This window comes from Mesoplodon mirus, assembly GCF_964341445.2.
Source record: "Mesoplodon mirus genome assembly, chromosome: 19".
In the NCBI taxonomy this organism is placed as follows: Eukaryota; Metazoa; Chordata; class Mammalia; order Artiodactyla; family Ziphiidae; genus Mesoplodon; species Mesoplodon mirus.
Window position 1 is genome coordinate 58,429,159 of NC_138995.1, and position 15,589 is coordinate 58,444,747.

General features: G+C 45.6%; 1 protein-coding gene across 2 annotated transcripts in view; it reads left to right on the forward strand.

Moving 5' to 3' along the window:
• The window catches only part of TRPM4 (transient receptor potential cation channel subfamily M member 4), a 35,511-nt gene extending 23,436 nt beyond the window's left edge, over positions 1–12,075 (forward strand). For both annotated transcript variants that reach the window (XM_082605725.1, XM_082605726.1), the window contains exons 17-25: positions 1,124–1,555; positions 6,359–6,491; positions 6,669–6,843; positions 7,056–7,233; positions 10,385–10,578; positions 10,854–10,986; positions 11,197–11,269; positions 11,362–11,467; positions 11,707–12,075. In XM_082605725.1, coding sequence (XP_082461851.1) covers positions 1,124–1,555; positions 6,359–6,491; positions 6,669–6,843; positions 7,056–7,233; positions 10,385–10,578; positions 10,854–10,986; positions 11,197–11,269; positions 11,362–11,467; positions 11,707–11,711 — 1,429 coding nt within the window. In that variant the 3' untranslated portion in view covers positions 11,712–12,075. The remainder of the gene's footprint in view (positions 1–1,123; positions 1,556–6,358; positions 6,492–6,668; positions 6,844–7,055; positions 7,234–10,384; positions 10,579–10,853; positions 10,987–11,196; positions 11,270–11,361; positions 11,468–11,706) is intronic.
• Positions 12,076–15,589: the final 3,514 nt, after the last annotated feature.

The window sequence follows — 15,589 nt, forward strand, 5'->3', positions numbered from 1 at the left end:
AAAATTAATTTGAAAACATTTTCATCACTGTAGCAAGAAATCTTGTACCCATTAACAGTCTCACTCCCCACTCCTCCCTTCTCCCAGTCCCAGGCAACCACTAATTTACTTTCTGTCCCTACGGATTTGCCTGTTCTGGACATTCCATATAAATGGAGTCATACACCAGGTGGTCTTTTATGACTGGCCTCATTAACTTAACATCATGTTTTCAAGATTGATCCACTTTGTAGCATGTGTCAGTGCTTCATTCCTTTTTATTGTTGAATAATATTCCATTGTTTGAATCTACCACATTTTATTTATCTATTCATCAGCTGATGGACATTTGGGTTGTTTCCACTTTGGGGTTTTCTTTCCACTTGGTTTATAAAGAGGATGCCTTTCCAAGCCAGTTTATTTTTCCTGTTAGCTTTCTGAATTTATTATTGTTTGTATTATTCATTTTTCTGTTTCTGATTTGAGGTCAGAATTAAGAGTTAGGATGAAACTGGGATAGAGGATCAGAACTCAGGTGAGGAGGGTCAGAGATATGTGGACCTAGAAGCTTAGAAGTTAGATATGGCTGTACAGTCAGAGATCAGATAGAGGGAAGGAAGAGTTATCAGAGAAAACTGTGCTGGATAATCTGATATCAGAATCTATGAGTTAGAAGTTAATATTCAGGGATGGAGTTGTCAAACCTGGGGAACCAAGGCCATGAAAGCGAGGGGGTCAGAGGTCCCATTTGAGGTCCAGAGGTCAGATAGATGGTCCAAGGTCAGACAGAGAGTCAGAGGTTGTAAAGGTGAAAGAAGAGGGACTTGGAGACAAAAGCCAGACAAGAGTCAGGGGTCAGCCCAGAGGCCAGAGGTCAGAAAGGTGGAAAAAGTCAGGTGCAAGCTCAGCAGTCTTGATGGTAGGAGATTTCAGAGGTCAGAAATTAGATACAGGGGTCAAAAGTCAAGGTGATGGCGGACATCAGACTTAGTTTCAGGTCAGGCAGGGTCAGAAGTCGTGAAGGTGGGGAATGTCTGGAAAGGAGGATGAGGAGGATATGAAAGTTTAGAGGTCCTGATAATGGTGACAGTCAGGTGCAGAAGTCAGATTGAGCCCTTCTCCCTTCTCTCCCTCTCTCCCCCAGGTCCACAGACCCTCCTGAGAAGACGCCCTTGGGGGTGTTGAGGCCGCCCAGCCGCAGGAGCTGCTGTGGGGGGTGCCCCCGGCGCCTGCGCCACTGGCCCCAGTTCTGGGGAGCGCCGGTGACTTCCTTCATGGGCTACGTGGTCAGCTACCTCCTCTTCCTGCTGCTCTTCACCCACGTGCTGCTCATCGACTTCCAGCCCGAGACACCCAGCGCCCTGGAGCTGCTGCTCTACTTCTGGGCCTTCACCCTGCTCTGTGAGGAGTTCCGCCAGGGGCTGGGTGACAGCTTGGGCAGCCTGGCCATGGGGGCCCCCAGGAAAGACACCCACCAGGCCCCACTGCGCCGCCGCCTGCACCTCTACCTCTCAGACGCCTGGAACCAGTGCGACATAGTGGCCCTCACCTGCTTCCTCCTGGGCGTGGGCTGCCGGTGAGTGCCCTGTGACCTTACACTCCTGGCCCATGGCGACCTCTGACCCTTCCTTCCTGGGGGTGGGGGCGTGGGAGTGGGGATGGGGGTGAGGGGTGGGGTTGGGGGTCTCAACTCTTGGCTTCCCTGCGGCAGGCAGAGGCTAAATCCAACTCCACTTATTCTTTTCTTTTTTTCATTGAAGTATAGTTGATGTACAATATTATATAAGTTGCAGGTATACATATAGTGATTCACAATTTTAAAATAACTCTCCTTATTCTTTTTTTTTAAAATTAATTAATTAATTTGGCTGCATTGGGTCCTCGTTGCGGTGCGTGGGCTTCTCATTGCGGCGGCTTCTCTTGTTGCGGAGCACGGGCTCTAGGCACGAAGACTTCAGTAGTTGTGGCTCGCGGACTCTAGAGCTCAGGCTCAGTAGTCGTGATGCACTGGCTTACTTGCTCTGCGGCATGTGGGATCTTCCCGGACCAGGGCTTGAATCCCCTGCATTGGCAGGCAGATTCTTAACCACTCCGCCACCAGGGAAGCCTCTGCTTATTCGTTTAAAAAAAAAAAAAAAATCCCATCTTGATTGAAAGTACTGCCTAAAGATGTTCTGTAAGCCGTTTGCTGACATGTGGATATCTGGCTTTAGGGCTGAAAGGATAAAATGAGAATCCCACTGCTCTTCATTCTAGATCTGGACTTTACAGGATGTTTCTCTAGTCCTCAACATGGCCCTGCAGCTGCACCCCTGTCCTGGACCCCAGACATCAGGCCACACACCGAGTGCCACCCTCACCTCCTCCCTCCTCTTCCTCTACAGCCCTGGGTCCCAGGCCCCGTCCTCCTGGCACCTGACTTTCTCTGTCTCATCCCCCTGTTTATCTCCACGCCTGCCTCTCCCACCTGGACCCTCGCCCCAGCCTCTCTTCCCTCCAGTCCATCCTCCACAGGGCCCACAAGGGTCTTTCTACACCCAGAGCTAGCCTGTCTCTCCCTGCTTCTTGGGGCTCGCCAGTGCCCGTAGACAGAGTCTCGGCCCCTGCCCTTCTCTGCCAGGGCTGCCTCCCTGATTTCTTTCTCTTTTCTTCATTTACACTCCGACTCGTCTGAGAGTGACTTGCAGTTCCTTCTTCACAAGGCCCGTGGCTTTGACCATGATCCTTGGTATTTTGAATCTGCGTAATTATAAAATTGCAATCAGAATTTTACCAGTACTGACGGATTCTTACCAAGGAACTATTTTCTAGTTACTTTAAACTGCCTTGATTGATTTTACATTGCAGGGCAGTGAAAGTAGTTTCAATTATTTTCTTTTTCAGTTTCTGAAATTATTTCAACTTGATTAATTATTGTTTGGGTTAAGTTTTACAACAAATATTTGGTTCAACGTTTGTGTTTTTGTCCTATCAAATTTTGCCAAAATCTAGGGTCTGTGTTTGTGAATTTTACTTTGTGGCTTTTATTTCTTGCATGTCCGGTTTTCCTGGGTCAAATTTCATAATTTTAAATTTCATCAGGGAGGCCTCAATGCTTTGTCAACTTTTTACTCCATAAAAATCTTGACTGTTTCTGCTTATTTCTTAGCTAATTTACAAAAAAAACTAACTGTGCGGAATTACCCTCAAATATTTTCTGTTGCCCAGACTGGGCTATATAATGTTAGTTCATTTCTTCCATAGTTTCTAGATTGTATTGTGTGGTGCCAGAGAGAGGCAAAGGGCAAATCAAAATGTCCTTGGGAATAAATTTTGTTGTCTTTGGGTCTTGGCACATGCTGTTCCCCCTTCCTGAAACACTTTTCCCTCCTCTCCTTGGCCAAGCCAACTCCTACACTTCCTCTCAGCCTCAGCTTTGCTGTCTCTGCCTCTGGAGGTCTTCCTTTCTCCTACCCAGACTCTGGGTCTCTTCTTTATGTTCCTCTAACATCCTGAGAGTCCCCCCAGTAGTGCTTTGACCATGGCTTTTGCTGTCTCTCTCCTCACACAAGATTATAAGCTCCTCAAGCCACATCTATCTTGTCTCCCAGCAACTTAAAACATCTTTGAATATAGTCTATGCCCAAAGAAATGCAGAAGTGCGTCCTTATTGAACAAGATTATATTCAAATGAAGAAGAGCATAGAACAGAAACGGATTATCTTCCTCAGCCATTTCAAGCTTCCTCCTTTTCTCAGCAGTTACCTCCATCAACAGTTTGGTGCACATCCTGCCTGTTCTTTTTCTATGCATTTACCTACTTCTTTTATACACAGATGATACTATGTTTTATTATTCTTTTGCAACCTCTTCTTTTCCTCTGTAAAACGTCCTGACATTCTTTCCATGTCAGTATTTGCAAATATTCCTTATTCTTTAAAAATGTTGCATCAGACTCCTGAAGAAGGGGTTTTAGTCTTTGCTGGCTAAAGCAGACAAGACAGACTTCTTCTTGCCAGATTTAATAAATGAATGAATTCCTTTCATGAGGCAGTGGGACAAAAATTCTGAACTTCAAGAGAGAGAATTAGGCCCAACATTTCTCTACAAAGCGTCTTTCATTTTCTACTTGAGATAATATGAAGTTATAATCAGATATTAGCTGCTCTGGGTCCAGTACTCTGATGGTGAGTTATTTTTTTGGGTTTTGTTTTTAAATAAAGTCCTACCTGTTAGGACACCACTGCTTTTGAAGAGAGCAGACAAAGAACTTTGTGGTCACAACTTAGTGACAAGTTACAGGGGATGAAGTGTCCTGACACCCCCTTTTATAATCTGGATGGTTGACAGCAATGACCCCCTACTCTTTTCTCAGTTGACACACTGAGAGGTATGCTTCCTCTATGCTGTGTTAAAAATGGTACAAAGTAATTCGACATGAATAATTTATTAAAACAGCAAGATAAGAAAGTTTTGTACAACACTGTGCTTCTGTTTATTCCTTTTATTTTGTATAAAGTATCTTCTGAGAGGAAAGGGCTAGGACCATTTGCTACCACCCTTTAGGAATACCAGTGATATTTTAGACATTTTTGTCAAGCTCATCGTTTTTTAGGTGGGGGGAAGAATTATTGGACAGGAAAAAAAATTCCAAAAAATCTCATTTTACACGGGAGAAATTTCCTGTGTTCTCCAGAATTGAATGGATGAATCGTTTTATTTTGCCAATCCCTTCCAGAAGGACATTTCAGTTGTTTCTAATTTTTTATTATTCCAAAGTAATAACAGTTTACATCTGAGACGTACACTTTGTGGGTCAAAGGGTATGTGTATTCTTGATGTGGAATGCTTTCCTTGTAAAATAGCTTCTTCCGGCTACACACCCACCATCTGGGTAAGACACTGCCCCCTTGAGTCCTCATGCTTGATGATACCTGATATTTTCAATCTTTAAAATTTTGTAGCTCTCAATTTAACCTTTATATGTTTTGCCAATCTGATGGGGAAAATGACCTCTTCTTGTTTTAATTTATGCATCCCTGACTCCTAGTTGGGTAAGTTGGGCATCTTTCATATCTAAATGGCACATGTACTCTGTCAACTGTCTTTTCATATCCTTCGCCCCAGTTTTTAATTTATTGTGTTCATCGATCTCTTGCATGTATATATTTTTTGGTAGTTGCTCTCCTTATACTCTGGATCCCAATCCTTGGTGGTTTTGTTCTAAGTATCTTCTTACAGTCTGCAGCTTGTCTTTTCACTTTTGTATGTTCTTTAAACATTCTTTTATTCTTTAACTTTTCATTTCGAAAAACCCCTAGACATAAAAAATTTTTGCAAAAACAGCACAAAGAATTCCCATACACCATTCATCCAGATCCCCCAAATGTTAACATCTTATATTATCAGAACCAGGAAATTTTATTTAAATTTCATCAGTTGTCCACTGATGTTCTTTTTCTGGATCAGGAGCCAATCCAGGATTCCATGTTGCCTTTAGCTGTCATGTCTCCTTAATTGTCTCTAATATGGCACAGTTTTTCAGTCCATCTTTGGCTTTTATGATCTTAACACTTTTGAACAGTCCAGACCACTTATTTTGTAGAATTTGCCTCTGTTTAAGTTTGTCTGGTATTCCCTCCTGATCAAATTTAGGCTATGTATTTTTGGCAGAAAATTTTGCCTTTCTCTGTCCATCATATTTATGTTATCTTTTAATACACGAGTTTTATATTTCAAAGTAGTTAAATATTCAGTCTTTTCCTTTATTATTATTTTGTGCCTTGTATGTAAGACTTTTTCTCATATGACATTTATCTTATGTCAAGCTTATGAAGAAATTCTATATTTTCTTACTAAGATTTTGATGTTTTGCCTTTTACTCTAGGTTTTTAATCCCTTCAAAGTTAAAGTACATGATGCAAAATAGAGATATAATTTTTATTTTCCCCATAGGGATTGCTGATGTTATTCACCATTTGACCTTCCTCTGTGAATTGTGTGTTGTTATCCTTTATCCGATTTCCTGTTAGGTCGTTTGTCTTCTGCTTATTGGTTTGCTGGAACTCTCTATATTTTGCCTTGTATAGGTTGGACAAATATTCCTGCAGTTTTCACAACTTGATTGTTACAGGGACCTCCCAGCTTTTTGCTAAGGCCGTTGTTCATGCAGCCATTATTTAATGGGTACCAGCGCCCTGCGTGGCCCAGCTTGGCACTGTCACGGGTGCCAAATTTTAAATCTGAGTAAATCCCGGGCGAATGGGGGTGGGGGGGTGGTCCCAGGTCTGGCCCTGGGGAGGCCACATCCTCACCTTCAGCCTGGTGTTGGGAGGACTCGGGGTTTTCCTTTGCACCCTGTAACCCTTGAGTGACCCCTGCCGCATCTGCCATACCCCAGGCTGACCGCAGGACTGTATGACCTGGGCCGTACTGTCCTCTGCCTCGACTTCATGATCTTCACGCTGAGGCTGCTGCACATCTTCACGGTCAACAAACATCTGGGGCCCAAGATCGTCATCGTGAACAAGATGGTGAGGGGTGGGGTAGGGCTGGTGTGGGCGGGGGCAGAGGAGGAAGGGGGCGGAGCCAGGGAAGGTGTAGTAGACTCGAACGCAATGTCAGGGAAGGAGGCGGGGCTTTGGATGCAGGGGCGGGGCCAGAGTAGGGAAGGGAAGGGCCCGGATTGGTCTCATCTTCCTCTTCTGCAGATGAAGGACGTGTTCTTCTTCCTCTTCTTCCTTGGCGTGTGGCTGGTTGCCTACGGGGTGGCCACGGAGGGGCTCCTTAGGCCCCAGGACCGTAACCTCTCGGGTATCCTGCGCCGGGTCTTCTACCGGCCCTACCTGCAGATCTTTGGGCAGATCCCCCAGGACGACATAGACGGTAAGGAGGGATGAGAGGGCCTGACACCCTCCCTCTGAATCCCGCCCCCCCTCCTCTATCTCTGGGTCTCTGACCCCTCCTCTTTCTCTTTGCATCTCTGTTCCCCCCTCTTTCTGGGATTCTGTCTCTCTCTCTGCTCTCCCATGCCCGTCTGGATTTCTGTCTTCCTTAGTTCTCTGTCTCTCTGGCTCCATCTCTATCTCCCTTCACAGTGGGCTTCATGAAACCCGACAACTGTTCATCGGAGAAGGGCTTATGGGCGCGCCCCTCAGGGACCCAGGCAGGCTCCTGCGTCTCGATTTATGCCAACTGGCTGGTGGTGGTCCTCCTCATCATCTTCCTGCTCGTGGCCAACATCCTGCTGGTCAATTTGCTCATCGCGATGTTCAGGTGAGTCCCCACTGCTCTCTGATGATCTGACCTCATCTGGGTGACCTCACCCAGCATGACCCTTGACCCCGGCGTGATTCTTGATCCCAGTCTAAGCAATTCTAGTTTTAGTCTCTGAACTCTGATTCGAATGTAATTGCTGGCTTGTCCCCAAACCCAGTCAAGAGTCTGCTCCTGACCTGGACTTTGGAATCTGATCTACTCTGTGAGCCCAGGCTGAAGATTTAAAAAAATTTTTATTGTGGCAAAATATATATAACAAAATTTGCCATCGTCACCATTTTTAAGTGTACAATGCAGTGACATTAATTACATTTATAATGTTGCACAACCATCACCACTATCTATTTCCAAAACATTTTCATCACTCCAAACAGAAAGTGTGTACCCATTAAGCAAGGGTAACTCCTCATTTCCCCCCACCCCCCACCCAGTTCCTGGTAACCTCTAATTTACTTTCTGTGCTATGAATCTGCCTCTTGGAGGTGATTCATGTAAGTGAAATCATACAATAGTTGTCCTTTTGTGTCCGGCATAATGTTTTCATTGTGCAATCATGTTGTAGCATGTACCACCACTCCATTCCTTTTTATGGCTGAATAATACTGATGAATTGATATAAGACATTTTGTTGATCCATTCATCTGATGTTGGAAACTTGGGTTGGTTCCATCTTTTGGCTATTGTGGATAATGCTGCAATGAACATTGCTGTTCACAATTGCTGTTTGAGTCTCCGTTTTTTATTTCTTTTGGATATATTTCTAGAATAGAATGCTGGGTCATATGGTAATTCTATGTTTAGCCTTTCCACATCCTTACTAACAGTTGTTATTTTCCTTATTAAGAGGTTCTAGCCATCCTAGTGGGCATGAACTGGTTATTTCATTGTGGTTTTGATTTGTATTTTCCTAATGACTGGTGACATTGAGCATCTTTCCATGGGTTTATTGCCCATTTGCACATCTTTAAAGAAATGTCTGTTCAAGTCCTTTGCCCATTTTTAAAAATAAATTTATTTATTTTATTTATTTTTATTTTTGGCTGTGTTGGGTCTTCGTTGCTGCGCGCAGGCTTTCTCTAGTTGCAGTGAGCAGGGGCTACTCTTCGTTGTGGTGCGCAGGCTCCTCATTGTGGTGGAGCACGGCCTCTAGGTGTGCAGGCTTCAGCAGTTGCAGCACGCGGGCTCAGCAGTTGTGGCTCGCGGGCTTAGTTGCTCCGCGACATGTGGGATCTTCCTGGACCAGGGCTCAAACCCGTGTCCCCTGCATTGGCAGGAGGATTCTTAACCACTGCGCCACCAGGGAAGCCCCCGTTGCCCATTTTTTAAATTGAGTTGTTTGTATTTTAGTGTTGAGTTGTAGCAGTTCTTTATTCTGGATATTAAACTCCTATCACATATATAATTTGCAAATATTTTCTCCCATTCTGTTGGTTGTCTTTTCCTTTTCTTGATAATATCCTTTGATCCTTAAGTTTATTTATTTATTTGTCTGTGCCACAAAGCTTGCGAGATCTTAGCTCCCTGACTAGGGATCGAACCAGCATCCCCTGCATTGCAAGGTGGATTCTTAACCACTGGACCACCAGGGAAGTCCCTGGGATTTTCTGTTTCTATATGTAGGCTATATCATCTGTCAATGGAGACAGTTTTACTTCTTCCTTTCCAATTTGGATGCCTTTTAGTTCTTTTTCTTGCTTGCTGTGGCTAGACCTTCCAGTATAATGAATAGAAGTGGTGAAATTGGGCATTCTTTTTTTTTTTTAATATTTCTTTATTTTCTTTATTTTTGGGGCTGCGTCGGGTCTTAGTTGCGGCATGAGGGCTCTTTGTTGTGGCACGCGGGTTTTTCTCTCTCTAGTTGTGGTGCACAGGTTCCAGAGTGTGTGGGCTCTGTAGTTTGCGGCACAAGGGATCTCTCGATGAGGTGCAGGAGCTCAGTAGTTGTGGTGTGCGGGCTTAGTTGCCCTGTGGCATCTTAGTTCCCCGACCAGGGATCGAACCCACGTCCCCTGCATTGGAAGGCAGATTCTTTACCACTGGGCAACCAGGAAAGTCCCGAAAGTGGGCATTCTTCTCTTGTTCTTGATCTTTGGGGAAAGTTTTCTGTCTTTTTTCATTGAGTCTGATGTTAGCTGTGGGTTTTTCATAATTACCTTTTATCATGTTGAAGAAGTTTCCTTCTGTTTCTACTTTTCTGAGTTTTTGTTTTGTTCTGTTTGTTTGTTTGAACCATGAAAGGGTGTTGGATTTCGTCAAATTCGTTTTCTGTGTCTCCATGTCAATTGAGATGATCACGTGGTTTTTTCCTTTGTTTTATTAAGATGGTATATTACATTGATTGATTTTTGTATGTTGAACCACCCTTGCATTCCTTGCATATATCCCACTTATAATCCTTTCAATATGCTGTTGAATTAGGTTTCTAGTATTTTGTTGAGGATTTTTGAATGTATATTCATAAAGGATATTGGTCTGTAGTTTTCTCGTAATATCTTTATCTGACTTTGATATCATCATGGTAATGCTGGCCTCAGAATGAATTGGGAAGTGTTCTCTCCTCTTCAATTTTTGGAAGAGTTTGAGAAGGATTGGTGTTAAATCTTTTTAAAATGTTTGGTAGAATTCACCAAACCATCTGGTCCTGGGCTTTTTTTGTTGAGACATTTTTAATTAGTGATTCAATCTCTTTACTTGTTATAGGTCTTTTGAGATTGTCCTGTTTCTTCTTGAGTCAGTTTAGGTAATTTGTGTGTTTCTAGTAATTTGTCCATTTCACCTAGGTTATCTAATATGTTGATGTACAATTATTAATAGCATTCTCTTATAATCCTTTTTATTTCTATAAGGTTGATAGTAATGTCCCCATTTTCATTTCCTATTTTATTGTTTGTGTCCAGGCTGACTTTTGAACCTGACTCCAATCTCTACTTAATTCATGATAGCTTTCCCAACTTGACCTATGACATCTGACCCTGGACACTCCTAACCCAGCTACTAACTGCGTCCTGTAATAACCTCCAACTTTATTGATCTTGACATCTGCCTGCTGCCTTGGGCTTCAAACAGATATTGCCCGACAGCTAATCTTCATCCTCTCTTCCTGAAGGGTCGTTGACCTCCAGTTACCCTTGATCTCTGGTCCCCACAGCTATACCTTCGGCAAAGTACAGGCCAACAGCGACCTCTACTGGAAGGCGCAGCGCTACAGCCTCATCCGGGAATTTCACTCTCGGCCTTCACTGGCCCCGCCTCTCATCGTCATCTCGCACGTGTGCTCCCTCATCCGTCGATTGCGCAGGCTCCGGGCCAGCTTGCCACCTTCCGCAGCCGTCGAGCATTTTCGTGAGAGGCCGGCTTGGCCCAAAAGAGAGAAACCTAGGGGGCGGAACCTGGAGAAAAGGAGAGGCTGGAGGAGGACGCCCAGGAGCATTAGTGGGCAGGGCTTAGTCTGTCAGGGAGCTGGGCGTGGGATATTAGTGGGAGGCCTAGAACGGCGAGGGGGCGTGGTCTGGGAGATCACCAAAGCTCACGGTTTTGGGTGGGGAAGCTGGGTCTAGGAGCAGGCGTGGCCCGAGGATGGGCGAGCCCTTTGACTCTCTGCTGACCCCACTGTCCAGGGGTCCACCTCTCGAAGGAAGCGGAGCGGAGGCTGTTGACGTGGGAGTCAGTGCAAAAGGAGAATTTCCTGATGGAGCGAGCTCGGGACAAGCGGGAGAGCGACTCTGAAACTCTGAAGCGCACATCGCAGAAGTGAGGGCGGGGCCTGGCTCTGGGCGGGGCTTTTGGCTTCAGGAACCGAGCCCATGATTTAGGTCCTGCAAAGACCCAGGCTAGAGGCGGAGCCTGTGGGGACAGGGTCCTGGAATGCTTGGGAGGAAAGCTGAAAGACTGAGGGCGGGTCTTCGAAGGTGGGCGGGGCTGGTAGGCTGCTGGCTCCGACCTGAAACCCTGAATCCCCAGGGTGGACACAGCATTGCGGCAGCTGAGACAGATCCGCGAGTACGAGCAGCGTCTGGAAGGACTGGAACAGGAGGTGAGGACCCCGGGCCAGGCTGGGGGAGTATGGCTGGGGTGAGGGGCAGTAGGGTTCCAGTCTGATGCCCTGATGTCCTCCCTGCTCCCCAGGTCCAGTACTGTAGCCGTGTCCTGGGCTGGGTAGCCGAGGCCCTGAGCCGCTCTGCATTACTTCCCCCAGGGGGGCCGCCGCCCCCAGCCTCACCTGGGCCTAAAGGTCAGTGTGTGTGGTGTACCTGTGTGTATCTTTGGCGTCTGTCACTACCTACGTCTGTGTCCCTGCTTTCCAGGTCTCTCTTCCCCTATCTCTGAGTGTTTTTCTCTTTTACTGGCTTTCCTTAGTCCCTGGTTCACTCTCGGTCTCCTTTGGGCTTTTTGTACATCTTTCTTTTTGCCAGTCTCTTAGTTTTTTCTGTCTTCGTCTCTATGCCCACCACCTCTTCTCTCTTCCCCCAGACTGAGCCCGCTGGTGGACTTCAAAGAGTAGCTGCCATAGGGAGTTTTGCTCCGAGAGTAAGGCCTAGCAGGTCCTTGACCCCTGCACCTGGCGACCTTGTCCTTGAAGTGAACCTCATGCCCATGGCCTACCACCTCGGCTGCTGTCACGATCACTGCAGGGAGGGTCATCCATGCAAACTACAGCAGGCTTGGATCCTCCCAGAACCAGCCCTACTCTGGGAGCATGAGTCTCTGGAGCCCCGGCATTGCCTTTCAAGGCTGTACCACAGCCTGCTGGGCTGGAGAAGGCTGCAGGGTCCTTGAGGTACAAGGACCAGAGCCCACTCACAGCTCCCCACACTGGGGAAATAAAGCCATTTGAGAGGAGTAGCGTCTGGATGCTTGATTCTTGGGGAACTGGTGGGTGTCTAGATCCTTTGGGGATGGGGGCTGAAGCTGGGGGTGTGTTTGGGGTCCTTGGTTCCTTTGCTGCTTTATTTCAGGTATCCCCCGGCTGTTTCTTCCTCTCAGCCCCACTATTCCTGTGTGACTCAGGCCCAGCACCTCTTGTCTGCACTATTTTGATGACTCTCACTTTAGTGGGACAAGAACCCCAACCATCTGTACCCACCCCATTCCTGCCTACCAATGAAAGAACTCAGAGATAAAAAGGAGAGTATTTCCTGGAGTGGGGGTGGGTGGGTGCTGTGTACATCTGCTTTGGCAATAGGGGTACAGATGATGCAAATTTGAGTAGATAACTGCATATGTGTCTTTAAAAAGTCTAATAAGTGGAAAATTGCAGGCCACGCACGCACGGAATTGAGGCAAATACGCATCATTATACATGCCGTTTAACTAAACAACCCATAACAAACTAAACTGGTAATGACAAGGTTGAACTGACAGCAATTATTAGTAAAATAGCAAAAAAGCCACCAACAACCAACACATCCATAAATGCAAACCAAAACATCCTTTTTCCAAATTGGAGGAATTCCAACTGTCTGCCACTTTGGATGCAGAGTAGCTTTGCAATATTGCCAAGTGTTTTGTGGCAACCAGATTTCTCTGGAAGATGCTGTATCGGTTCTCACTAACCCAAGTAGTAATAATAACAGTAATGATGATGGTGGCAAGAACAACAGCTAACACGAGTGCTGTGTGTCTGGCACTGTGTTTAAGTTCTTCACAGGTGCTAAATCAAGGAATTCTCATGACAACCATATATTACGTAGCTACTAATGTCTCCATTTGCAGATAAGAAAACTGAGGCACAGATAAAAGTTAAGTGACTCACACAAGGTCTCACAGCTAGAAAGTGGCCGAGGTGGAATAGGAATCTGGGCCATCTGGATCCAGAGCCTTTGTAAAGCACTAATTTATATTTAGAAATGTTAAATGCTACAAAGCCCTAGGAGTTCACTCAGTGGGCATGCTGCGTTATTAAGCTGTTGTCTCTCAGCTCCAAATCTGCCCTTCTGTATACTCAGCTCTGTGATGCTGGGGCTGGGCCTCTGCGAGCCACGTTTGCTTTGCCAGCTGGGTTCCTATTAGACTGTGCCTAGAGGGGGCGCTAGAGGGAGAACGGTGACTGGAGGAGGAAGAGGGGATTTGCTGCTTCCTGTTCCTGAGCGTAGCCCCAGAGCATTGCTTTCTCTGGTTGCAGCTTTCAGCTTCCCCCGCCCCAGCACTCCCACAACAAGTTCCGTTTATTCCCTCAGTCACACCCGCTCCATCCAGGCAGCCCCTTTTTCTAGCCTGAGTTTCAGCTCCCAGGGGCACGTCTCCAAGAGTTTAGGTTCTGATAACTCTGTTCTCTTCCATTTTTCTCTCCAGTCCTGGGGGTGATATTTGCTTCGTGCAGTTTACTATTTCTGTGCTAACTCTGCTTCTTTATATTTCTTTCCCAGTTTTCTGAGACCCGTTTAATATATCTGAGACCCTTGTATTAATTTATTTCTGTTGAAGTATCTGTATAACAGGAAAACTCCAGGTCTGGCAGGTAGAAACCTGACATGAGTCATCATAATGGAGAGATACAACCTCCACTTCATTTCCACACATAAATCAGTTTGGAAACCAAAAGTCCTGTAATTGAAGAGGAGGCTAGGCGCCCTTGAGGAATTACAAAATACTGCTAAAATTTATATTTAAATCTTTCTTACTTGTATATTTTCCCGCAGTGAACCTATTTCACTTCTCTGTTGCACAGCCCTAGTGCAGTGGGAATCCTGGCCCCTTAAAATGACAATTGGTGACCACAAATGTCTCCACTTGTCTTGGTGCTGTGTTTTTGGAAGCCACACAGAGTTTAACTGGGCCATTACAAAGGTGGAAGATAGTTCCTTTTAGGAGTGAGGAGGACCTCTTGCAGGTCACCAGCAAGGCCAGTAAGTGACTGGGTGTCCATTAACCAAGAGTGAGCAGCATAGCCATGATCTGCTACTCTAGGGTCCTCCGGAGGGGTTGCTGAGGGCATGGAACAGCTGTGGCATTCACTAGCCTGGGATCCAAAAGAACCCGTAAGATATCTGCTCCAGTCTCAGATGTGGAAAGGGAGTGACTGTCAGTAGACTATGTAAGCCACTAAACTCTAAACACATAGGTCATCTGAAAGAGGTGTATTTTATACAGAAACGAAAACTCCAGATGAAGAGGCTGCAGGTCGTCAGAGAAAAGGAGGCAGCGGGGTGGAGTGAGGACTCAAGAACGCATGTGCTGGGTGAAGGCTGAGGGCCTGCCACAGTAAAGGGACAAGTGGGGCTTGAGAAGACAGCTGTACAGGCTGCTGAAAGCTGCCGCCAAAAACTGGAATGGATTTGGTAGCTCCTCTGAAGCCTACTTAGACGAGCCAAGGGGCTGATACACAAACCTAGACTGAATTAGAGAAAACTGGGTATCTGATATGTTTTTGTTTCTCTTGGGTAAATACCTAAGATTGGGGTGTCTGGGTTGTATAATAAGCAGGATCTTAGTTCCCCAACCAGGGATTGAACCCGGGCCCCAGCCGTGAAAGCACCGAGTCCTAACCACTGGACTGCCAGGGAATTCCCCTGTATAACTTTCTCTGAGGCTACTTAACTCCTTTCCTAAGTGGTTGCACGTTTTACATTTCCATCAGCAACGTTGTGAGAATTTCAGTTGCCCTGCATCCTCACTAGCACTTGCTAGTATCAGTGTTTTTAATTAGCCATTCTAAGAGGTTTGTAGTGGTGTCTCACTGTGTTTTTATAAAATTTTTAAAAATCTTAAAAGATTTTATTTATTTATTTATAAATTTATTTATTTTATTTACTTTTGGCTGTGTTGGGTCTTCATTGCTGTGCATGGGCTTTCTCTAGGTGCGGTGAGAGGGGGCTACTCTTCGTTGCAGTGCGCGGGCTTCTCATTGTGGAGGCTTCTCTTATTGCAGAGCACGGGCTCTAGGAGTGAGGGCTTCAATAGCTGTGGCACGCGGGCTCAGTAGTTGTGGCTCGTGTGCTCTATAGCGTAGGCTCAGTAGTTGTGGCACATGGGCTTAGTTGCTTCACGGCATGTGGGATCTTCCCAGACCAGGGCTCGAACCCATGTCCCCTGCATTGGCAGGCGGATTCTTCCCTGTGCCACCAGGGAAGCCCTGTATAGCTTTTTTGGTGAAGTGTCAGTTCAAATCTTTTACCCACTTAAAAAATGGGTTGTTTTTGTATCACTGAATTGTAAAATTTAATGTATTCTGGATACTCCTATATCAGATATGTATTTTGCAAATATTTTCCCTCAGTATGTATCGAGCTTACTTTTTCTTTTAAGTTTTTTTTTTTTGATGTGGACCATTTTTAAAGTCTTTTATTGAATTTGTTACAATATTGCATCTGTTTTATGTTTTGGTTTTTTGTCTGTGAAGCATTTGGGATCTTAG